The sequence below is a fragment of the Protomyctophum parallelum genome, assembly GCF_964188405.1.
Source record: "Protomyctophum parallelum genome assembly, chromosome: 12".
Lineage (NCBI taxonomy): Eukaryota > Metazoa > Chordata > Actinopteri > Myctophiformes > Myctophidae > Protomyctophum > Protomyctophum parallelum.
Window position 1 is genome coordinate 22974039 of NC_139712.1, and position 25971 is coordinate 23000009.

The 25971-nt window shown below is 43.0% G+C and overlaps 1 protein-coding gene across 1 annotated transcript in view; it reads left to right on the forward strand.

Moving 5' to 3' along the window:
* Positions 1-19395, forward strand: part of reck (reversion-inducing-cysteine-rich protein with kazal motifs) — a 95845-nt gene extending 76450 nt beyond the window's left edge. Inside the window, exons 18-19 of the mRNA XM_083777705.1 lie at positions 3911-4066; positions 18160-19395. Of these exons, the coding sequence (XP_083633831.1) occupies positions 3911-4066; positions 18160-18408 (405 nt within the window). The 3' untranslated portion in view covers positions 18409-19395. The remainder of the gene's footprint in view (positions 1-3910; positions 4067-18159) is intronic.
* The last annotated feature ends 6576 nt before the right edge of the window (positions 19396-25971 follow it).

Sequence of the window (25971 nt, forward strand, 5' to 3'; positions counted from 1 at the left end):
TATTCGAGTATAACTGTCAATATTAGCACCACCAAATGTGTTAGATATCCACGAAAGACGATTTTAAGGCTGATATCTCTGTCAACATCCCTGTCAGATTCCCAGCATGCCTGCATGCCCTCCTGTGACCTGCCATAGGCTTGTTTATAGCACCCACGCTTTTGCAGCCTCACACCCGGGCCATGTCTTACACACGAGTACACGCCGTACACATGTTTGTGGCTCAACGGGCCCACGGCTGGCATCTAATTCTAATCCTCTTAATTGCTTTGGCAAAGCCCAGCCGTGCTGCCGTGTCTGTGACTCTTTAATCTCTTACACAAGCGCCTCTCGGAGACAAAAAGGACCCTGCGCTAAGCACGCTAATACCTCGCAAATAAGCAGAGTGGCGATGGTGTTGATTGGATGTGAAGCCATGGATCCACAAGATTATTATTAGTGACTGACTTTGCTACGTGTTTGACCGTGGTGGTTTGGTACGGTACACTGTACACACTACCAACTAGTACTGTACACTGTACAGTACTTGGTGGCTCTCTTGGAAGAGACACCCATCGACTAGTCTCTCGTGTAGCCAGACAACTATTCCACACTCTCCGGATGCTATATAGAGTCTGGGACTACAGCTCCCAACATCTGAGTAAGGAAGCTGCCATTTCCATTCACGAAAATATATTTAAAAATATCTTTAGAGCTTATTTTTTTACTTCCTTTTCTGCTAAGCAACAAGCTATATATGCTTAGATGATTTGGAAATTGTGAGAGGCAACAGTCTGGTAACGTGAGACTACCCATCGACTAATCTAATATACGGCAACCTTCCCCGTGTTTCTTCACTAGTCCGATCCAGAAGAACTCAGTTTTCCGGCCACCGCTACAGAGCTGACAATGAGGTTATATCTTCTCTTCTTCTCTGGAGTCCTGCCTCAAAGCAGAAAACTGTCGTTCCCTGATGTCATCACTATAGGGACATGTGCATCAGTAAGCAGGAACTGGGGTGGCAGTGAAGGACCGGAAAGTCTGGCGTGGCATTGTGAAATCTATGATCTTGACCGCGGTCGAAAAATTATGATGATGACTAAGGTGTTTGCAGTGCCGGAAGAAGTAGTCAGAATTTTTCACTTAAGAAAAATAAATCCCATCTATGGATATCTAATGGTGGAAAGTAACTAACTAAATGTACTTAACTCTTATCTTGCCATCTACATTTCTAAACGTAGATAAACTTTAGTTAATTTGTAGATGTAGATTATTATTATTACATACATTAACCACTTCAGCCCTTTAAACATTTTGGCCATTTGAAAATGACAGATCTATAAGCTCACGTACAATGTGTCACGATCCGATGCATTGTGAGCTTGTAGATCCGCTCGCTGTTTATACATTTGATAACTTGAAATAGGATTCTGCATAATTCTGCATAATGAGACAGGTGTTAAGCTTAAATAGCTTCAGAAATAATTGCAGCTACGATTGCCTTTCCAATTAGCAGTCGGTTACGTGGAGACATAGTAAATCCTCGTCAATGAAATATTAAGCTGACTAAGCTGACAATGTGTTTCAATTAACTAAACGATCTCTCTCTCTCTCTCTCTCTCTCTCTCTCTCTCTCTCTCTCTCTCTCTCTCTCTCTCTCTCTCTCTCTCTCTCTCTCATTTCCCCGGGCACAAACATAGTCCTCCAATTTTTACGAGTGCCTCCGGCGCTAGCCGTGAGTGAGTGAATTAATTTACTTTCAGAGACGAAATTAAGTCGGGTCGGGGACGTATCCCGACACACACACACACACACACACACACACACACACACACACACATGCATGCACGAACAGCCTTTGATCTTGGATTCTAATTCCGATTCTAATCAAAACAAGCTTTATTTACGGACGATTACGGTTGTGGCGGGCTTTACCAAAAAAAACGTGAAAGAATATATATTCAAAGAGTTGTGCCGCATTTTCACGACTTTTCAAAAATAGCAGACCTACAAGCTCGTAGCGCGTAGCTACTACAAGCTCGTAGCTCGGTGGCGTGCTATGAGCTTGTAGATCTGCCATTTTTCAATAGCTAAATTATAACATAATGCTTAAAATAATGCTTCATTGGCACATGAATGGACAAAAACTGAAAATAACTTGTTGCGGTCAATGTATTGTTAAGTAACTAAAAAGTGCATTTTCACAGTAACTCATTACATTTTGGTGTAAGTAATCAGCAAAGTAACTGAGTCACTTTTGAAATGAAGTAGTAACGGTAACAGTTCCTGGTTTTCATTAACTATAGCAACGACACTGCTTTCTTTGTACATCAAACAATATAAAAAAGAAATTAGGATCTAAAAAGGTAGCACATCCAAAAAAAATATTTAAATTTCTTTGTATCTTAGTTCAAGGTTGGCTGCAGCTGTAGTAGTGTCTTATGCACTGCCAAAACTATATTATATTATTTTGTAAAATCTCCTGGCTAATTCATATGGTCTGTCATCCCTGCGGCAGATGCTCGTTTGCTGTTTGCGAACGTGGTGTTCTTTTTTCCCTTTCTTGGACGTGAATGATGTTGCATTATTCAACAAGCTAAGTTCCGAACCGAGCAATCTGATTGGTTGAAAATTGGCACGCTCTCTCTACCCGTGCTCAACTGAGCATGACAGCACACCTAATCAATGAGCTGTTAAAATGAGCTGTGCTGATCAGATGGGAGTCTCGGCAGAGCGTGGCTAAGTTGTCTAAAGCGCTGATTTATTGGACTGGCTGAGTAAACGTATACGGGACTATCTCTGTCTTATTGCTTTGCGTCTCTCCAGTGATGGAACAAGTAGCAATACTGCAATGTAGAAACAAGTGGAGGAGGCCCTAAACTTGAGAGCTACTTTCAAAAAATGACAAGATCTACCCACCGAAAAAATATATTATACCATTGCTGAAAATAGTTTAAATATGTACCTGAGGGGGCTTTGGAATATAGCGGCGCACGGAATGGGAAATAGAATGGGAGAAATGGAATCAGGTTTTTTTTTTTTTTTTTTGTAATGTTACCGACGTTTGTGCACAGCAACACTCTTGAATAATAATACATATTTAAATTAAATATTCTTTAGGGGCATGCCATGTGATTTACAATGCACAGTCTTTGTAATCTATACATCTGACAATCTACCTTTTGGGCACCCCTGCCCTAACATTACGATCATGGGGAATTATTTGGGGTGGTTCCCCCAGACCGGCCCAGACCGCTAACCGGCACGCAGATAGCAAGATGGGCGGCTGTGGCTCAGGAGGTAGAGCAGGTCGTCCAATGATCCCTGGATCGGCGGTTCGAATCCCGGCTCCTCCTGTCCACATGTTGAAGTGTCCTTGAGCAAGACACTGAACCCTACATTGCCTCCAATGAGTCGGTCGGTGTGAGCTCGCCACCGTCGGTGTGTGAATGTGGGAAGTGAGGACGCCGGCGTCGACTGTTCGCCGCTTCACCTCCCAATGTATGAACGAATGAACCGTTGTGAAGCGCTTTGAGCACTGGGAAAAGCGCTATGAAAATGCAATTCATTAAGATACGCTACCAACCCACTCCGCCAGTTTTACTGAAACATATGCCTGCATGTTCTGATAATTTCCGTAATAATCCTAAAACTGGGAAAGCAAAAAGAAACACCGGGCCACCGGACATATGTCTGGTATACGTCAAGTGGCCAGTCCAGGCATGCTAAGATCACCACCATCGTCACCGTCGTCATCATCACCATCATCACCATCATCATCATCATCATCATTATCATCATCATCGTCGTGATTCTGTGGATGTAACCTTAACTGTACCTTTAATATGTATGTATGTGTGTGTGTGTGTGTGTGTGTGTGTGTGTGTCTGTGTGTGTGTGTGTGTGCGCACACGTGTGTTTGCGTGATCAGTTGAACAGGAACCAGCCGGTGACGGTGCATGACGTGTTGGGGATCCTGCGTCTCCACGTGTCTGTGCCTCAGTGCGACGTCTTCGGTTACCTCAGCATCGACCACGAGCTGGTGGTCCTCATAGCGCCCGTGGACCACACGCCCACACCACTGCAGGTACGCACGCACGCACGCACACACACACACACACGTCACAATGCGACACGTTGTGAACTTGTTACATTGTCTATTTTCCACTAGTCCATAAAACACTTGGAAAGTGTCTTTGGGTTAATTTAATAAGCCGTCAAATTTAATTCTAACGCCCCTACTTGATCATATTATTATTATTATATCATATTATAGTGTCACATAACACCGGGAGGGTGGGGTGTGGGGGGGGGGGGGGTAATACCAAACGAAAGTTGGACTGGAGTATATGTCACAGACATCGATATGTCTTTTCAATTTAAACTTTCGGGGAGCACAGGAGATGAGCTAAATTGACATGGGAGTTACTTTGGGACGTTCCCGTCTATTTCTCCCATTAATTTCCCCAGACAGAGTTGCTGTAGGATTTGAACGGCAGCACATTTAGCACACAATCCATCACCGGCCTTGTTATGTTGTTACAAGCTGCTGCGCTATAGCAGAAGCAGGCCTCGATCCCTCCAGACCTGGTATACTGATGACAGTAGAGATTACAAGTTATTGCTACTTTACTTCTGCCTATAGCCCAACTTTGGGCTTAGGCCACAAACAAGAGCTCTCCAGAATATCCCGGTCCTGGGCCATTTTCTTCAACTGTGTGGCCAGATCTCAAGTACGGTATTATACAGATGTCTGTTACAAGAGAGTACAAGAGTCTCTCTTTTTTTATATATATATTTTTATTGGTTTAAAAAAAAAAAATCCCCTCCCATGTGGGGTCCTTGTTCATGTCAGCATATACATTTGTTAATACATACGTCTTAAGGCACCCCTCATTTTCCTCCCGTCCACCCACTATGCCCACCCACTCTTCCCCAATGCAGAGACAATACTGGAGAAGGGGAAAATTACAAAAATACAAAAAATAAAAAATAAGTAAATCAATTAAATTAAAAAAGGAGAGGGGGGAGGGGAAAGAGAAGAAAGGAGGAAAGGAGGGGGGGGGGACCACCTGTGTGTGCGCGCAGCCACCGGTTTACATGACGCATGTGCAATGCATAGGCCTAATGCGTTCACCATTATATAGTTCAAATATCGGGAACTGCCGATAGATCCGAGGTCCCGTTAGTCCGAACATGCACTGCTCCCGTGCTTGCGGTTAGGTTTAGGTTTGCTCCCGTGCTTGCGGTTAGGTTTAGGTTAGGGTTAGAGATAGGGATAGTAATTTCGGAACAATTAACCTTCTGACTAATGACACGTTACCCAAATATCGCTCATCTCTGGGACAACCGTCAGGGTTTTTACATGGTCAACAAAGGGCGTCCATGTTTGCTGGAAAGTTGGCATGGAACCATTAAGTGAGAATCTAATTTTTTCCAGTTTTTCATGTGTCTATGAGGTGACACCCTGGAGTCGTTTTAATGTGCAATGGTGTATTAACTTTGTATTTAGGGTTTCTTCCTGGAGGATGAACCCCTAACAGTCAAACGGGCCAATGAAATAAACAGTAATATAGTGACACCACACTATCAGCCCCTCCCCTAACCCCTCCCCCTTTATCATACAACTACAGCTATGGGTGCGGCTTCAGTTCAGGTGGATCACCACCCATCACCACCCACCAGGCAAACCAGGCATACTTAATGAACTGGTGGGCGTGTCCCATAGACTGTAAAAAATATGGACAAAGCGTTCGCCGGGTCTAACATGGACGTAAAATGAAGCCTGTTATTCCTGCACTGTAAGTCGCCATCTTTCTAGATCCGTTTGGTACCAGCTGGCCATTGGCTGGCTCCGTTTTGGACCAGCTGGCCATTGGCTGCCCAGACAACGAGGCGGGACTTCCCCCCCTTCTTCTCCGTTGGTTTTTATTTTGACTCGAGTGGGAGGGGAATCCCGATCATAGACTGTAACGGTAGCCACGCCCCTCAGAACATACGCGATGGTTTTTTTTCTTTATGGTCATTTTTTTAATTAATGGGACCATAATTTTCCAAAAAGAATATTATGACATTAGAAATGAGACTTTAAACTAGTGACTGGAAGAAGAAAGTATTCATGACCATGTTTATTAAGGTAATACAGTCTAGGTGAAGTTGGGCCAAAATACATGGGCCTCTATGGAGCTATGGGGCTTTTTGGGTCCAGTCCAGCGCCACAACAGGCCATTATATGAACTACCGATTTCAAATGAGGCTTCACGAAATATCTGGCTGACTGCCCCCCTGGCGTGTCCACATAAAAACAACATTTTAACAAATACTGTACACTTTTTTGAAATAATTATACCTCCTTATATAACAATAAGACCTGATGATCATGTTTTAGGGTGGAAAAAAATCACGGCACTCCATCTTTAAGGTAAAACAGTGCGTCCTTTATCCATCCGTTGTGTAGGTGGGGAAACTTGTTTCCATTTCAGGAGTATAGATTCTCAGTCAGCCGTGAATTGAAGCTTGTTTTTGTCTGATTTCAGTCATTGGATTACATAGAAGCTCAAGCTCGGCATGTCTTCTATATGTCACGCATGTCACGCACAGCTAACATAGACAATCTAAAAGATCATCTATTTTCGGTCTATTATACACTGCCAAAATGTATTTCACCCCCCGTTCTCCCCTTGCCAGGCTTTTAAAGCGTCAGTCATTCTGTGACGTCTGCACCTTGGTTGGCAGTGTTTAGAACAGCAGGAACGATGTTAGCCTTCATTGGTTTCCAGCCCGATTCTGTGAATTTGTTTTGTTGGGGGCGCCCGCTGGCAGGCAGGCATGCCACATATGGGCACTGGCCTCACTCTGCGTTGTGTGTTCGAGTCCCGTTCATGACGACCCCCCCATCTCTCCCTCCCTCTCTCCTGTCTGTCTTCAACTGTCAATAAAGGCACAAAAGCAAAATAAAAATAATTTTTGTTTTGTCAGTTCGCTACTCAGTCTGGCCAGCCTCTTGTTTAACTCGTATTTCATGACGTCACCTGTTGCATAGCCATGCACGTTGTTGCTGACACTTCCTTCATCAGTCAGCGCCACTCTGTCCATGCTTTTCTCACTATTGAAAAAAGCAATGTGCCAGTTCGAGACTCGAGAGTAAACCTACGGTAAAAAGTAAACACTAGCTTGATTCAGTAGTCCACTATGAAAAAAAACATCACACCCGTGTGAAGTGAGTGGTGCAACTCCGTGGGGGGGGGTCCCCGGGGTGGGGGGGGGGGGGGGAGTTCCAGGAACGCACCCAGGGTGCCGGCCCGATTCCGGCGAGCCGCACCACGTCCGAAACGGTTGAGAAATGACAGTCACCGTGTGGGGGTCCCTCTACTGTACCCTCTACTGTACTGTCACTGTACCGTACTGGCACACCCGAAATCACCATATATACAGTTAATATGTGCGCGTGTGTTTGTGTGTGTGTTAGGTTGCGCACGGGTGGTGAAAAACAACCGTGCTATTTTTGTGCTCAGATGCACCCACCCACCCACACACATAGCTCCGTAAGGGAGTGGTTGCACCACTCAAAAAGAAAACTGGCCCAGGCCGTAGCGTAACGGTCTGGGCACCGGACTGGTAATCCAGTCGCAGTGTGCCGCGGGTTCGACTCCCGGACCCGACACGGCCTTTACTGCATGTCATCCCCCCATCTCTCTCCCGTTTCCTGTCAGCCTACTGTCTGTCCCTTCAAAAAAATCAATAAAAGGCGTAAGCCGCAAAAAAAAAAAAAAAAAACTGCCGGCTGCCGGCTAATAGTAAATTAGGCAACTAGTCAACTAGTAAAAATCACTAGAAGTGAAAGCCCTATCTTACACACATATTATATAACTTTAAACTTTCAATTCGAGTTAGTAAAACTTATAGAGAAGTAAGAGAAGAGGTCAGCTTGACGTGGGCGTCCATATTGACACCTGTTCCTTGCGTCCCCATTGGGCTAGCATTGATCTCATGAGTGTGAAGACAGCTCATTTAGCTCATTCATCTACGTGCTCATTATGTTGTAATGAGCGACAACAGAGGCAAAGTACATCGATCACAGCTGGTGAAATAACGACCTACGCACGCACCCATCTACATGAGCAATTTAGTACACCCACACATGCACGCACACACACACACACACCGCGTTGACCTCTCAAACAAATCCTGCGGTTGAATAGTAGTTTAGTCATTTAGCGCCCTTGTCATTGTGGAAATGAATATTCATGTTTTTCTTTTTCTCTGTCATAACAATAAACTGATGGGGAGGATAGATTGTCCTCCCGTGTCCTTACACACACACACACGCACACACACACAAGCGCCCTGCAAGCCTGCCAAAATCCGACCACGGCCCAGCCGTGGCGTTATTTTAATTTTGCATAGTTAATTTCACCCAGACTGGACTCGACTCGCCCGCCCCGTGGCCCTCGAAAACAAAAAATAGAAAAAAAAGGCAATTTGAAGGGCATACTATCTGTCTCGAAACCGGATCACTTCACTCGTTTGGGTTGTGTTGCGCACTGCGGCAAGTGTAGTTCTCCGCTCGAAATGAATTCATTTTAGTTTGGATTGTGTATACTTCAACTTCGTTGCCGCGGCGGCGGTACCGCACAGCCAAAATAGCCATCTGCTATAATTATGTGTGTGCGCACTGAGCGCCGCACTCAATTAAGAAACATTTGGTGCAGATGTTTATTAAAGATAAAACTGAGATAATTGTTTTTGGACCACAGAAACAGAGAGTGTAATTATCATCATATCAAAACTGTAATTTCATCTGCCTATTATCACCTTAAAAATATTGCAAGAGTTAGAGGAATTATGTCCAAGCAAGACCTAGAAACACTTATACATGCTTTTGTTTCCAGTAGACTGGATTACTGCAATGGTCTGCTCACAGGACTTTCAAACAAAGCTCTTCATCAACTCCAACTAATTCAGAATGCTGCTGCTAGAGTCCTGACAAAAACTAGAAAATATGACCATATTACACCAATCCTAAAATCCTTACATTGGCTACCAGTGTCCCTGGGCTCTGGGCCCAGCTACATCTCAGACATGCTGAAGCCATATGAGCCCTCCAGAACCCTTAAGGTCATCTGAGGCTGGCCTACTGATAGTTCACCCGATATCTGGAACAAAACATGGTGAAGCAGCATTCCACCATTATGCACCACAAACCTGGAATAGCATCCCAGGTTACATTAGAAAATCCCCAACCATAGCCGTTTTTAAGTAAAATCTAAAAACGTATTTATTTAACATCGCATATCCCAATTAACTGTGTTTCTATTAACACATTGTATGCTAGAGTTTTCTATTTGCTCAGGCTTGCTGGTGCTAAGCGATTAACATTGGACTTTTGAACTTTTTAGGGGCCCACAGCGAGGGGCCTCTTATAGCGAGAATCACATCGCATAAATCAAAAGTAGGCCAAACATGTCCACTTCAATTAAAAAAAAATATATGATTCTACCATCTTCCATTCTGGAGATATTGACCTTTTTCTAACACCTGCTTTTGAAGGCACGCTGCTCGCTTGAAAAAACAGCAGAGATATGGAAGGTTGAAGTTGACAGACATTTCAGTTCAGTTTTTTCAGACCGACAGACCGATATAAATATGAGCACAAATACTATCCTATACATACCATACACCGAATGAAAGCCCTGAATGTCTACTTTTAGGAGGAAAACAGTACACATTGTACACATATACAGTTTGACAGTAATTGGTCATTGAATTCAGCTTGTGCCCACCAGAGATAACTAAGACTAAGACATGGACCTGAACTGCTCAATATTCACAAAATAAGGCCTATAGCGACATATACATACTATATACCGTATGAAACATAAGACTCTCTGCTTTCATAAGAAAAATACTTCTACTGTAATAATAATAAAAATCACACCCCTGTGAAGTGAGCAGTGCAATGTTGCACTACTCACTTCACAGGGGTGTGATTTTGAATTGCCTTGAGTATGAAAGGTGCTATATAAATAAAATTGCCTTGCCTTGCCTTGCTCATTGTGCTGGTTCAGAGCCTCAGAACGAGGAGGGCACTTTTCTCCAAAGGTCAAAAAGGCCTTTCATAAGCAACACAATTGATGAACAACAGAACAAGCTGATGGTTCCAGCAGGAGGAGTAGACGGTAGACACAGGAGAGCATGTACCGGAATGCTTTTTTTTCTCCTTTTTTGGGAGGCCTGCCCCGCCCGCCGTGCGATAATTGCGCTGAAAACCTTGACCCGTCCGCCCGCCCACCTGCGGGCAACAGGCCGGCGCATCACCAACGCGCACGCACGCACACACACACCTCAGATATGTGGTTAGGCTCGTATTTAGGAGCAAATGTAATCCCCCCCCCCCCCCCCCCCCCCCCGTTTTTCTCCCAAGCCGTGTCGCCGTGTCGCCCATTCTTGAATTCCCCGTACTTTAGTGTCATTGTTGTTGACACTAAAGGAGTTCCAGGGGGTCCCCAGCTAAATGATAGTTTGGAACCAAGTGGACCCTTATGGGTCTGTAACTCTGAGAGTGTTCCATTTGTACACTCTCAGAGTTAAATTAACATTGAATTTACAATACAAATTGGGGGTCCCAGAAATGCCATCAAATGGGGGTCCATAGCCTATTGCATTATCAAACTGAGAGTCCTTGAAATTAAAATAGTTGTAAATCACTGCTAGAGCCGTAAAAATGTTCTCTTATGGGGGACCCTGGCATATCTTTTCAAATTAAGGTTCCGCGGTCTAATTAGTGTCAATTTGGGGGTCCTTGACATGAAGAAGTTTGGGAACCACTGAACGGGAGGCATAATCTTCCATTCTTACTGGTCACGCTAAAGTCTCTCTAGAAACGTTTATATTCCAAACGAGAGGCATGCTGGAGTCAGAAATGAAGACAGAACATTGTCCTTTTCGTCAGAACCATGGAGAGCTCCCTAGATTAGGAGATACGAGCCATTCTTTCTGAGCCGCAAACAAGGAAGTGAACGGCAGTTTGCATGCGCGAATCAACAAGGAGTAAAATAAAATGGATATCAATAAAAACTAACAAAGGACGCCTACATGTATACACGTCTTTAGCACCCCATGGTTTTGATATAAAAGACGCGTATACATGTCCTTAAAATGGTGTCGTCGTTTGTCGTAGGACAGAGCCACGCATTGCGCGCGCCGCCACCTATCACACTCTGTCCGATGGAAAACGTATAAAAAATGCCAATTAAACAATGAAAACATAACTCGTGAACGGAAGGGAGGGAAGCTGTTCTACATCAACTAACTCGTGTAACTCGTGTAAAGTGTTAAAGATCTCAGTCGCCATGTGAGTGGTTTCAGTCATTTGGATTGCATATAGAACTCAGCATGTCATGCGTCTATTTTCGGTTATTCTTTTTAATATACTGGGCTGGTGAAAATGTTGTGCATGAATAAAGTTACATAGTGCTACTTTATAGGGATATAGTTCACCCAAGCCCCCCCGCCCCCCTCCCCGGGGGTGTCTCAAAGAGTCTGCATTGATTGATTCCCCATACCGGAGATTCCGTCAAACCAGAGATTCCGTCCAAAATGTATTCTGACCCCTCCACGAAAAGGCCTAGTTGTCCTAACCCCCGTATCCATTATACATTATGGATAATTAGTGTGGAGACTGTCTATAGTACTCATTAATGATTGGCATAGGAATGCGTGAAAAAACAATCGCCATGAACTCAACACTTCGTACGTGGAGTTTGTACTAATTAACTCCATATATACATGTACATAAATACATGGCATCTCTCTCTCTCTCTCCCATTATTTCCTGAGGCTGTCAGATCATTGATTGCACAGGTCAGCACAAACAGAGACATTTGTTGAACTTTTCGCCATGAACTCAACGCTTCGTATGTGGAGTTTGTACTAATTAACTCCATACATGTACATAAATACATGGCATCTCTCTCTCTCTCTCTCTCTCTCCCATTATTTCCTGATAACCTCGCCTCACCAGGCTTTCCACCACCTCGGAGGAAAGCCTGGTCTCTGTTTCAAAAGTCCGTATGATCCAGGCTTAAGCGGATGATATGGTTACGTCATGTTGTAGTATTGTTTTGTAGTCGCCAGACAGGAACAACAGGCGGCGACAACTTCCTTTTCCCTCTCAATAAAAGCTCTCGCAGCCTGTAGCTTTTATTGAGAGGGAAAAGGAAGTTGCCGCCGCCGCCTGTTGTTCCTGTCTGGCGACTACAAAACAATACTACAACATGACGTAACCATATCATCCGCTCCCTTCCGGATCATATACCGAAATGAAATGGTGCCCAGGCTAATTTCCTGAGGCTGTCAGATCATTGATTGCACAGGTCAGCACAAAGGATTTAGCCTGCAGGCTAAATCCTTTCGTACGGAGTCGTCCGATAAATGTGCGTCGCGAGTTCGAGTCCCGATCCTGCTTCTCTCTCTCTCTCTCTCTCTCTCTCTCTCTCCCCCCCTGTTTCCGATCTCTCTCCACTGCTATCAATAAAGGCAGAAAAGCCTCAAAAATATCTTATATCTAAAGAAAATAGCAGATCTACAAGCTCACAACGCATTGCATCGCTATTTTCAAATGGCCAAAATGTATATTATAATAACGGGGCTGAAGTGGTTAGTGTATGTTTTGTAAAAATATTCAAAATCTAAATGTAACTAGTAAACTAAAGTTATTTTCAAATAATTGTTGTGGAGTAAAAAGTTTGTGTGTATAGAAGTAAAAGTAGTGAATATTGGATGTATACATATTGGATACAGTGCTTGAGGAAATGTACTTAGTTATTCACACGACTGCCGAGAAAGAAGGATCCCAGTAACTTCTGACAATCATCGCAATTCTCCGACGGTCTGGCAAAAAGGACATCGTATCCTAGTCTTGTATTCCAATTGAGATGAGATTAATTGATCTCGGTTAGAGAACTCTCGTTGTTTAGGTTGAATTTCATTCCAGATCACACAAGGAGAGTCAAAGGGAAATTATTCTCTCTCTTTATTAGCGTTCTTTTCCGCAATCCATGCCTCAACGCCCAGACGGACAGGCTTTATCTTTTAAATTTGTGCTTAAATTAGTTAGACCTGTTAATACATCCTGCCTTTTTCATTACTTAGTTTCATATTCCGTTTGTTTAAGACTGAACTATAAAGTTATTTGAATGTAGGACATTACTGAGCTATTCTCATTATTTGTAAGTATATAGCCTTTTTCCAATTAGTCTTAAAAGTAAGATTCGGTTAACATATGTTTTATCCTTTAATTGGTAAAGTTTATCATGAGTCAGCAACAGTTAAAATGTATTCCTTTGACATTTCATTCTTAGTTACATGTCTATACATATATAGTATAGATATTTAACTAGTCCTATTGATATAAAACGTATAGTTAGCAGGCCACATGAAGCTGCATGCAATATGTTCCGCCTACTCTCACTGGCAGATCCTGTGAAAGCGACAATCTGATTGGTTCCCATAAAAGCAGAGGCAGTCTGTTCGTTTCCGGAAGGAGGGACTTTGAATCTAATATAATGTAAAGTTTTGGGACCACTGTTCTTGTGTTCACACCGTGTAAGTCGATTTGAAGGGACTTTAAACTGTGTGACTCCATTTTTGGGCCTTTGTTCCCTGTCTTGTAGCCTCGGTACCAGGCTTTCATTTTTGTTGGTGCAAAAATTGAAAGCCTGGAGGAACGCATTGGCCGCTCTGGTCTAAAAGTGGAGTCAACCCTTCCGGGTGGGCGTCGCTCCAAATTATGTGACGTAGCGCTGCACTAGGGGTGAGAGGAGGGGCCGGGGGTGACGGACAGATCGATGAGATCCAATCAGGGTGTGCGCAAATCTGAGCCGCGACCCGCCCCTCTAGACCAGAAACCTAACACGTTAGCTCAGGCTACCTGTCTTGTGAACTAAGAGTAAACTTTGTTCGAATAAAACTTTGATACCTACAAACCGACTGAACCCTCCGTCTGGAATTCTTTGAGAGAAACACCATCGATTGATACACACTGCACAGAGTCTGAAAGCTCTGAAAGTGGCTCGACCCTGTCAACACTACATGTTGCTGACAGATTGTGCTGCTGGCAGAATCCGTCTTTTTTTTTTAATATATTTTTTATCCCACGATTTTGTAACCCATTTTTCACCCCTGTGTCAATCATCTAATGTGATCCTGGGCTCTACACACCCTCCACCAACCTAGTCCCCATATATGGGGGACAAGGGGAGAGCAACGGACTTGAACTCATGCTTCCTTCATGCCTGAGTGTTCAAGTTGCTCGGCAGAATCCGTCTTGAGGGATTGGCGGTAGACGATTATCATAGTACTTGGAGGCCAGTCTATGACCTCGGTGCGTCGGTGGCTCAGGGGTACAGTGGCTGGTGGAGTTGCTCGAACTGGCAAGGTTGCCAGTTCGAACCCGGGCTCCTCACGGACCCCCAGAGTTAGTGTTGAAATGTCCTTGGGAAAGACACTGAGGGCTGTATTTTGCGTGTCTTAAGTACCAGGTCTTATTACTTAAGACCTGGAGGCGTGATCAATGCCAAGTGGCCAAAGAGCATTGACCACGCCTCTAATTGCTCCCGATATGCAGGTTGGTGCCTTGCATGGTTTCCTCTGTCATCGGTGTGTGAATGTGTGCGTGAATGGGTGAATGTAATTAATGCACAATTTATGTAAAGCGCCTTGGATAAAGGCGCTATATAAATCCACCATTTTATCTCATCATCTCCAAATATGGGCATACAGGGGGCACGGACATTTTGAACGACAGATATAGAGATCTCTGTGTATGGGCATAAAAGGGACTCAGAGACGGACAGACACGCACTCGCAGACGGAGAGATCTATCTTGAATCATCTGTGAGTCACACACACACACACACACACACACACACACACAGATGACTGTGAATACATTTGACATTTCATTCCATTTGATGGCAGCAGATGTCAAATATGTATGAAATGTCACAGTCATATATTGCATTCACAGTCAAAGTTAGGTCTTATGTTTGATATTTTTGATATAATGGATAATGCAGACTATGTATAGTATGTGCAGTAGCCTGGTTTCACAGTCTGACAATCAGGCTATATTAACAGCATGTCGTATATTAAAATACAATACAGGAGAGAAAAATGTGCACGGCAGACAGACAAGATTCGATGTTCCACGATGTTGTTTTATTCAGAGTACACAGCACAGCAGCAAAGCATAGCATCGGCTCACACAGGAGCGACCTGGCCACAGGAGTGACCAGCCCAATTGACCAACTTTACATTGAAATCGAACTGCTTTAAACAGAGTCACGAATACACATTGAGCCAGACTGGCATTTGGCCACTCCTCTGGAAGGTAGATCACTGTAGCTTTGATCCATTGTTCATCTTCTAGCATGTAAAATCTTTAGGTGTGAGCAGGATCTAGACTCAGAGTATAAACAAACCCTCGACACCCTGACTTTAAATAACAAAGACAGGCCTCGGAGACTAACTGCCTTGCATATTAAGCCAGTTCCCACTGAATACAACAGTTTGAGTACATTTACACAAGAACATGGGTTATTGCATAGAATAGAATAGATACGACACATCCCCCCTTTCAACAGACAATACCGTCTGTTGAATACAAAATATGGAACAACAACAAGAATTCTCTTACACCCCCCTTGACCCTCAGCTGGACAATACATTCAAGAAAGGTTACTGCTGCTGCTGCTGAAATCAATGTAAATACAATTGAATCATAGAGATATTTATATAAATATATCTAGAGAATGGATTGAGGAGCGATAGTGCGTGCGCGCTTGCGTGCGTGCGAGCGTGCATTCGTGCATGCGCGTGCGTTCGTGCGTGCGTAAGCAGTGAGCAGCAGGTTACGTGCATATCAAGGTTATCATAGTTTAGGATTTTAGTCTAGTTTTAGTTTTTAGTTTTTTATTGAGTTAGTTTTAATTCGTTTTTAGAGCATATTTGCTGGTTATTACTGTTAACCACTAAGGGCATTGTGTCTTTAACTTCAGTTTGTTTTAGTTTTTTTTTTAAATACACAATACACAGTTTCAGAAAAAAGGGAAAGGTAGGGAAAGGGGAAGGTAGTTTATCTGCAGATGCTCAACTTCAGTTGAGGTCAGGGGCGGACACACGGAGTGCTTTGTATTAACCCATTTAGACCTGAGACAAGATTCTACAAAATTTGCCTTCTAAATACTGACAGTTTTCTGAGAAACCTACTGTATGTTTCTTTGTCAGTCGTTCTCAAACATTTTCATGTCAAGGACCCCAAAAAATATATGTAATTGGCCGCCGAACCCCATCTGAAAATATGTTGTTAAAGATTTGAGTTAAAAATGTTCGCTGTGAATGAAAGAATATATATTCAAAGATTTGCACCACATTTTCACGATTTTTCTAAAATAGCAGATCTACAAGCTCGTAGCGTGGCACTCCTATGAGCTTGTAGATCTTCTATTTTTCAATAGCTAAAGCATAACATAATGCTAACACCAAAAGGGGTTCCCGCCCAGAATAGATTAAAGTCTGGATCCCTCCCTCCAAAGCATCAAGTGAAAAGTCAGACAAAACCGACTCTCTGATAATCCATTATTCACGAGTCATGACGGACTCCCAATACGAGAGAGAGAGAGAGAGACAGCGAAACAGACAAAAGAAGAAGGCTGCTGAACAAAGCGAGAGGTAGAACTAAAGGAATGAAGGAACCTTGAATAAATAATGCAGTGAGTGGAGAGTCGTGCAACTAAATAAACAAAATAAAAAAACAAATCGATGATAAACTATAAGACTAAATATATTGACAAACTAGACTCAGATGTCAGAGAGGGACTATAGTGCAGAAGAGAATCCAGTAGAACTAAAAGACACGTCATTTTATGTCTGGTTGCGCTTGGGCTCTGAAAATAGCAGATCCACAAGCTCACGTGTGAGCTTGTGGATCTGCTATTAGATCTGCTATTTCCCGCCAAAATACATTTTATCACAGTGCATGGCAACCTTTTCCACCGGGGCTGAACCAGTTCCGTTCCTCCCCCACCCCCCCCCCCCGCCTAAACCAACATTGTTTAAACCTAAATGTTGGTTTGGAATTGGAACTGGAACCCAAAAAAATACTACTTATTTTCCTGAAGGTCGAACTAAAGTGGTCGTGTCACTATTCAGGATGGAATATGCAGATTATTATGTACGATCGGGTTACAACTCGGACGGGGCTGAGTCGCAACGCTCGACACGGCCCTACTCGGTGGCGTCTCCCGTGGTTCAAGTTCGGTAGAGATGGCGCCCCTCCGTCATTGTCTATGGGGAGGATTTCAGTGTAATATGTACGGATTTTGGGCTTTTCTAGGCGTGTATGTATGGAATTGCAATCCGTGATCTCACCGTGTTTGGTTCTACAACTGGTTCCGTTCATATCCTATACCACCCAGTCTCACACAAAGTTATTTTGGTGGAAAAGGAGCCTGTGTGTGTGTGTGTGTGTGTGTGTGTGTGTGTGTGTGTGTGTGTGTGTGTGTGTGTGTGTGTGTGTGTGTGTGTGTGTGTGTGTGTGTGTGTGTGTGTGTGTGTGTGTGTGTGTGTGTGTGTGAGCCATATTTAGAACAGAAAATGTCTATGAGTGTATTTGAGTTATTTCATTGTGTGTACTAAATTGAAGGACATTTCTTGATTACACATTTTGTGCAGCTTAGAGTCTAACTGAGTTAATAGAGGCAATTAAGAATTCAGCCTATTGGAGCAGAAGCCAGCAAGCCAGTTAATTCAGTGTGCATTATCAGCAGCTGTGTCCAGCAGGTTTTTACTTAGTTCAGAGCTGGAAGCCTGAGAGCAGCTACAGTTTATTGACCCACTTTGGAAAATACTATCCCTCGTTGGAAATATTAAGCCACTTCAGAAACCACATTAGACCATTATTAGAATCGTTTTTGAATTTCTTTTGTATCAAATGTTGTTTGTTGTTCTGTACACCTTTTTGTCAAGTAAAAAGTTAAACTACAAGCGATGTGGACGTGGATTATCTTTTGGAGTCAAGCTTACTGCTTCACAGGCTTTGGAACTCACAGTGTGTGTGTACAGTGTTCACGTTTCTCAACGCGCTCGTCTCTCTGTGCTTCTGTCCCCACCCACCGGCAGGTCGAGGCGTGCAGCAAGGAGGCGGAGAAGATCGACTCTCTCATCAACTACGCCAGCCCCACGCTGATGTCCCACGTGCCGCTGTCTGCCATGCTCACCTCCGAGGTCACGGTGTCCACCGTGCGCTCTGCGGCGACCGGCGGGGCCACGCCCCCGTCGCCGCTGTCCCTGATTGGCCTGTGTCTGCTGCTGGTGGTCGCGCTCGTGCAGGCTCCTTCGCCGGACCTGCTACTCGTCGCCCGAGCCTAAAAGCGTGGCGGTCCGGTCCGCCCCCCTGCAACGTTGAAGACCCACTGCTCCCTTTGCTCTCTAGGGCAGATTCACACTGAGTCCGTTTGATTCAAACTGTTCCCCGAATATGATTGCCCGCTGGCCATGATTCACATTGGCCTTTGATTATTTTCCGCAACCGAGTACGCTACATTCAACTGTATTCGACGCTTTCACGTTGCATCGATCCGTATCCGAGTATACACTTCATTCAACTGTATTCGATGCTTTCACGTTGCAGCGATCCGTATCCGAGTACACTTCAATCGGTCCCGAGACTACCTTCCCATGCGGGTCCCAGGATTGGTTGTGTGATCCACTCCGGGGAACGGTACCCACGCATGCATTCACACTATACCCTAACATCTGCCAAGTGGTCCCCGAGTGCGCACCCCGGGACCATGGTGTGAAACTGCCCTAAAGGCGCGGTGCGGTCCGCCCCCTGCAACGAAAAACGTTGAAGACTCCTGCTATATAGGCTCCTAGCTATATGCCTCAGCCCCGGGCGGCCCCCAGCAACACAAACACACACACACACACACACACACACGCACACACCATCACACACACAGGCACATGCTCACGCACTCACACCCCCATACCAAGGAGGCAGTAAAAAACTGTATAATTTAGCAGTTAGTATAATTGTGCAGACATTCACATGGGGCCGTCTTCTGAGAGAAACAACAGATCGGCCCTGCTGCTGTTGAAAGCTTTTTATTATTATTATTTTTGACACGACAATCAATTTTTCCTTTATAGAATCCAAACTTCCCTGCGTTTTAGACAATCGATGTGTTATTTTTTTTGTTTTACTGGCAAACGCTCTTATTGTGTGAATGCGAGTTTCTCTCGAGATTTGTGTGTGTGTGTGTGTGTGTGTGTGTGTGTGTGTGTGTGTGTGTGTGTGTGTGTGTGTGTGTATGTGTGTGTGTGTGTGTGTGTGTGTGTGTGTGTGTGTGTGTGTGTGTGTGTGTGTGTGTGTGTGTGTGTGTGTGTGTGTGTGACGTATGAGTCAAGATGGCAACACATCTTTCTGCATTATGATATACCCCCCATCAGACACACACACACACACACACACACACACACAGGTAGTGACCAGCATAACAGAAGTAGCGTGCTCTAAGGCAGTGATGCTCAGGACTCCCATATCTCCTGAGAGTGTCCAGAATAATGGAACCAATGTACCTTTTTCGCTCCATCCGTCCATAGGTCCTTTTTAATTAATAATAAATAAAACACGATCACTAAAATCCACTTTTTTGATAGTGCTCGTTGCTGGGCAACGCCTTTGCTGAGCCCCTCCCGGACCTGTCTTGCTGCACGCTGGAGCCATTACTCCTTGGTTTACGGCCAGACAAAACCTCCCTATTTACTCTGAATCTCTGCTTCCTGCCAATATTTATCGCTAGTAAAGAGAGATCAGACTTATGCAAATGGCAGGTTTCGCCTCCCAGGTTTTGGCGGGGATGGAATGGAAGGCGGTGGGTTTTCAGCGTGAAATCTCCTTCATCTGCTTGGCACACTGGTTGCCCTTTATTCTGAAAAGATTCCCCGGACGTAATTACAAAGAGAATTTCACTTCAGCAGCACAGCGTTGGTGGTCATTACCTGTATGTGTCCCGGTGTCAAACTCACTCCCTTTGTCACCGTGCAGCTCTTTGCGTGACACCATATTTAGGAAGCTCCCGCTTACCCCAACAGCGACCAACAGCAATTTATACAGGAGTTTCTACTGCAGTGCAATATGTAAAAAACACATCCGGTGTGTTTGGACCTGATGTTTAAATGCTTTTATAACCTCAACAGTATTATAGCGTCACGCTCACATGCTCTGAGCCAGCCTCAAATTAATACTATACTACAGTGGTTTTCAACCCTTTTCATATCGAGGCCCATTATTTGTTCTGAATTTAGGCCACGGAACCACCATTTAGCCTCTCAGACCCAGAATAGGTCTAGAATAGTTTGGTGTCGTTGGATGAGATTTTGTCTACAATCCCATGTCTTTGGTAAATGTTGAGCAAAATAACAATTATTCTACATTCTCTAATCGTGTAGACTTCTTGTAAATTAAGTAATGCAGATGTTTAACAATAACTCTTGAGAGCATACAATTAAACCAAATATAACTCTTGAGATCATGAAATGAAGGTTTCATTTTAGGCTCTCAAGAGTTAAAGATCTATTTGGTTACCATTTCCAACTCTCCATCATTTGGCTGGGGACCACCTGGAACCGCCTCAAGGACCACTGGTGGTCCCCGGACCACTGGTTGAAAACCACTGCTATACTATGTAACTATATATATATATATATATATATATATATATATATACAGTATATACAATCGGTGCCACCGGGGGTACAAACGATTGACCAAAATATGCCACCCCTCTAATTGTAAAAGCAGTACGTGGGACCAACTGACTTTAACGTTGTTAAAATCTTAATATATATACACTGTCAGGTGAGAAACCTTGTATGTCCAAAACTGCTACTTAAGTCAGGAAATGGACCCGGTTATTATTACGTTTGTTTTTAAATACTTTCCATTGGGTAAATGTTTATAAAAACCCAGACGCAACCAATTTCAGCCACTGTGCCGCTATTTTGGGCCATGTCACGTTATTAACAAGGGTTACCGGACGGAGAACTCGCCAGTTTTCCGACTCCCCGCGGTTTAGTGCATTTTAGTTTGACTTCACCTTCATTTAAATTGCGTTGAATCGAGAGAGAGAGAGAGAGAGGATAGGTTGTTTAGAGTTTACACTAGATGAAGTGGGATTCTGGGAAAGCAAACGTTTTAAACACCAAAGTACCGAAACAATGTAATTCATTAGTAAACAATATCCTGAATTGGTACATTGATATTCACATACTCACCTTTTTTATCATCGAATAGCTGACCATTTAATTGCACAAAATCATTTGATCACTTTGGAAATGAACTATAACATCTGTGGGTTTGACACGCTACACTGATGAAGACAGCATGTTAGCATAACGATGAAGACATTGATGAAGAATATTCGCTGCGGAAAGTTGGTAAACCGGCGAGTTCTCCGGATACCATTAACAGTGTTGGAAAAGTTACTCAAAAAATGGTAATATGTTGCCTACCTATTACTAGTTACTTAAAAAGTGGACCTATTCACCTTGTGTGTTCCACTTCCTGTCTATTTCATTGGATATCATTGGTCATCTGACCAGTTTCATTGGATTTCATTGGATCAAATCGACAGGAAGTGGAACACACACAGCCTAGGAAACAGGTGAATATACAGTGGTGCTTATATTATAGTCGTGTGAGCTCATCACACAACAAAGTATCTAATAAGGGCTCTTTTTTGCGGTTAAAACGAAAACAACGTCTTAAAAAGTGGACCGTTTTTACACTCTGGGTGGCGCTATAGCTGCTTCCTCTCCGCTAAGCTTCATACTTACCGGCCAGTAGCTCATCCTGCGGATGACCATTATGGGCCTGAACGGCACTATACAAAGGGATGAATATCGTTCCTTCCTCTCTCTCTCTCTCTCTCTCTCTGTCTCTCTCTCTCTCTCTGTGTGTACATAACTGACCTATTAAGAAACTAAAGCAGGAACTACAGCCATTTTAATAACAAAAATGACAATCAGCCAATCACGACCTGCGCACCGTTGCCCTCCCTGAATGTTGGGTGATATTTAAGAGAAGAATTTCCACAGCGTATGCCTTTATCCTTGCCTGTTCGGCGGCTTTATATGAAGTATAATATTATGGAGAATAAAATGCAATAAGTATATTTGTTGATAAGAAATAATTGTTTTTGAAGTGTGTCTATATTTGATATTGATATTGATATTTGATTATGTATCGCAAAAACAAAAGAGAGAAAACGGATGGAAGATAATCACCTATGTGCCATAATAATATGTCTTATTTTGTAGAAACAAAATGGTTGTTTACTCTGTACGTATTGCATGAAGACTGACAATTATGAAGTGTTTTGTTTTGCTCTTTTTAAAAGAAAAGAATGTACTATGATGATGTGTGAGCGTGTTCTCTCTACCCCCCCCCCCCCCCCCCCCCCCCTCCCCTCCCCTGAGCATGTGGTGGAAAAAAGTACTCAATCGTTACTGTAACATAGAACTACACTCCGTTACGTAAAACTATTTCAGCGCCACCTGGTGGTCACCAGTTTTGGCTCTCGTTGCCACCGAATATAAAAGAAAGAAAATGTAATTATATTGTGTAATTCTATTATCACCTGCACACCAGATTAGAGGAATTTTCAAAATATGGATAAAGAAAAAAAACGTCTTATCGTCCCTGGCAATCAGTGCATAATTGGATTCATCTCATCTTATCGTCCCTGGCATTTAAACTGTTTAAGTAAAAGTCCGGAATTAAAAATGTAAAAATGTACTCGATGCGTCAAATGGCCAGAACACGTATACAGGGCTCATGTGGTTTACTGTATATGTTCTGTAATAACAATCAAAGCAACTACAGTAACTAAAGTACGACATATTGGAGATTCGGTATACTCAAGTAAAGTACAAATACCTCAAAATTGGACTTAAGTACAGTATTTAAGTAAATGTAGTTTCCACCACTGGTCCTCCTCCCCCCCCCCCCTCCCTGCCTAGTGCCAACACAGCACAACGTCCTTCCAGAACAGTATTATCGTGCTGGCAGCTAGCGTAGCAGTCGATTCTTGCCATGTACTATTATTATTATTAGGAATGCACCGATGTATCGGCACATATCGGTATTGGCCGGTATTTGCCGTTATCAACTGACATTAACCGATGGCAGTAGCCAATCTGTTGTTGATAAGCACACATTTTCAGAACATTTCTTTCTTGTATTGAAGATGTATTTGTTTCCCTGGTGCAAAAGGTGGAAATAAAAACAAAAACTAAATAAACAGTCATCGGTAACAGTATCGGCTGTTGGTTAAATTGTTATTTTATCGGTATCGGGCTAAGAATGTCCATATTCGTGCATCCCTAATTATTATTATTGTTATGATTATTATAATTACTATTATTATTATTTGTATTGTTATTATTACGATACGATATGTCTTTGTCCTAATAATTACAGCTGGGTTTGACTGCATTTCAAAAAGTTTGTTTTGATATTTTTGTTTTTGTTTAGTATTGTCTGTGATTTATTGAGCATAGCTTGTTTGTCGCTGCTGCGGTGGGACCAATCAATAGCCCTGAGCACAAGCCCCCCCCCCCCCCCCCCTCCCTCCAGAAAACCATCCTGCCAGCAGCAAGGGGGATATTATGAGGAGGATGTTGAGGATTCTAACGTTATATCATGTACGACCTGCTAAGAATCCATGATTTGTTTTTGTTTTTTGTCCAGGAGAAAGAATAAATTGGGCTGCTGGTCAGATGCTGTGCTCTGGTTCTGTCAGATGTTCTCGCTGCTGTGTGACATGATGAGTGTCAACGTTTTGCTGACGACTCGCAGTGCTTGAAGAAGTACTCACTTTCATTTTTTTTAACTTACTAAAGCGATTGTGTTTTTGTATTTTTTTCTGATTCTTTTTTTTAGGTTTTCTGACCTCAATTGCACCCAAAAATCAGACCCGTCTGAGAGTGGTGCTGTACTGTACTGTACTGTACTGTACTGTACTGTACTGTACTGTACTGTACTGTACTGTACTGTACAAGCCCACCTCCCTGGCCTGTGTTTGTCTGTGTCTGTGTGTTAGGCTGTGCAACAGTGACACTTGGTGGTGAACAAACGCTATAACGCTATTCTCGTGCTCGGACACAGGGACAGACCATGGGACCCAGCCACACACAAAGCTGTCTATAAAAAAACAGAACTTTTAACATTCAGTAGATAATCTGTGGTCTGGGGTTTTCTGGTGTGCTCTGATTTCCCTGTGGAGAAATCCCATGGGATTTGCCAGCAGATGTCACCGTTTTGCCTGTTTTCATTGCAGCTCAAAAGGCTTCATAGACACAGAAAATCCCAGACCACAGAAAATGCACTGAATGTCCAAAGTTCGGGTTGTTTGGGTGTCATTAAAATAAAAAATTAATTAAAATTAATGTAATAATAATAATAATATAATAATAATAATAATAATAAAACTTTATTTGTATAGCACCTTTCATGACATGAAATGCAGCTCAAAGTGCTTTACAGAACAATGGAGAATAAAAGAAAAGCAAGGCAACGACATTAAAAAACAAGCAGTAATGCAATACAGTGAGGACATGAATAACAAAAAATAAAAGATCACTTAAGTTAAAAGCAATGTTGTAGAAGTGGGTCTTGAGCTGAGCTTTAAAAATGTCTACAGAGGCTGCCTGACGAAGGCACAGTGGGAGCTTGTTCCATGCCAACGGCCCGTAGAAGCAAAAAGCTGCTTCCCCGTATTTTTTAGTTGCCATTTTTTTAGGCAAAGCGAGCAGGCCAGCAGTGGAAGAGGGGGGCTTTAGGACATATTTAGGCAGGCAGTCATGTAGGTAGGAAGGTGCGAGACCATTGAGAGCTTTATAGACAAGTAAAATAATTTTAAAATCAATCCTAAAAACAACCGGAAGCCAGTGCAGTGATGCCAAAACTGGAGTAATATATTCTCTCATCTTAGTTCTAGTTATAACTCTGGCTGCTGCATTTTGGACAAGTTGTAATCTGTCAGTTGTTTTCTTAGGCAGTCCTGAAAAAAGTGCATTGCAGTAATCAAGCCGAGAAAAAACAAAGCCGTGGATTAGCGTTTTTGCATCATCCAAGGACAAATTCGTGCAATATTTGAAAAGGTGAAAAAAGGCAATCTTGGTAACATGATTAATGTCTGAATAAAAATTCGATTCAGAATCAATAATAACCCCCAGGTTCTTTACTGTACTGTTACTTTCTACAGTCAGGTTGCCAAGTCTGCTTATTATTGATTATTTTTGCTCACTAGAACCGATTATGAGAACTTCTGTCTTATCCTCATTTAGCTTGAGAAAGTTCTCACTCATCCAACATTTGATGCTAGACAGACAGGTCAACAGCGGGTCTAAAGCACAGGGATCATCTGGAGCCACAGAGAGATATAGTTGGGTATCATCAGCATAGAAATGAAAATTGACTCCGTGATTGGTAATGAGTTCGCCCAATGGCAGTATGTACAAGGAGAAAAGCAGAGGGCCAAGAATCGAGCCCTGTGGAATACCAGAACTGATGTCGTGTTTGTCTGAGTCAAACTCGGCTAGATTGACAAAGTAACTTCTGTTTGATAGGTAGGAGGAAAACCAGGACAGGGCCGTACCAGAATGTCATGAAACTTTTTAAGTAAAATACCCTCTTGCAGAAATACTCGTACATGTATATTACTAGTACAAGTTGTAGGTATTCAACATTTACTTTAAAAAAACAAACATCATCAGGTACTATGATTATACTAGGAGCAAGATTATTTTCAAAAAAGTATACAGCAAGTGTTAAAATTATGTTTTTATGTGCCCACACCCACCAGTTTATTAAGTACGCCTGGTTTGCCTGGTGGGTGGTGATGGGTAAAGGGGGAGGGGATGATA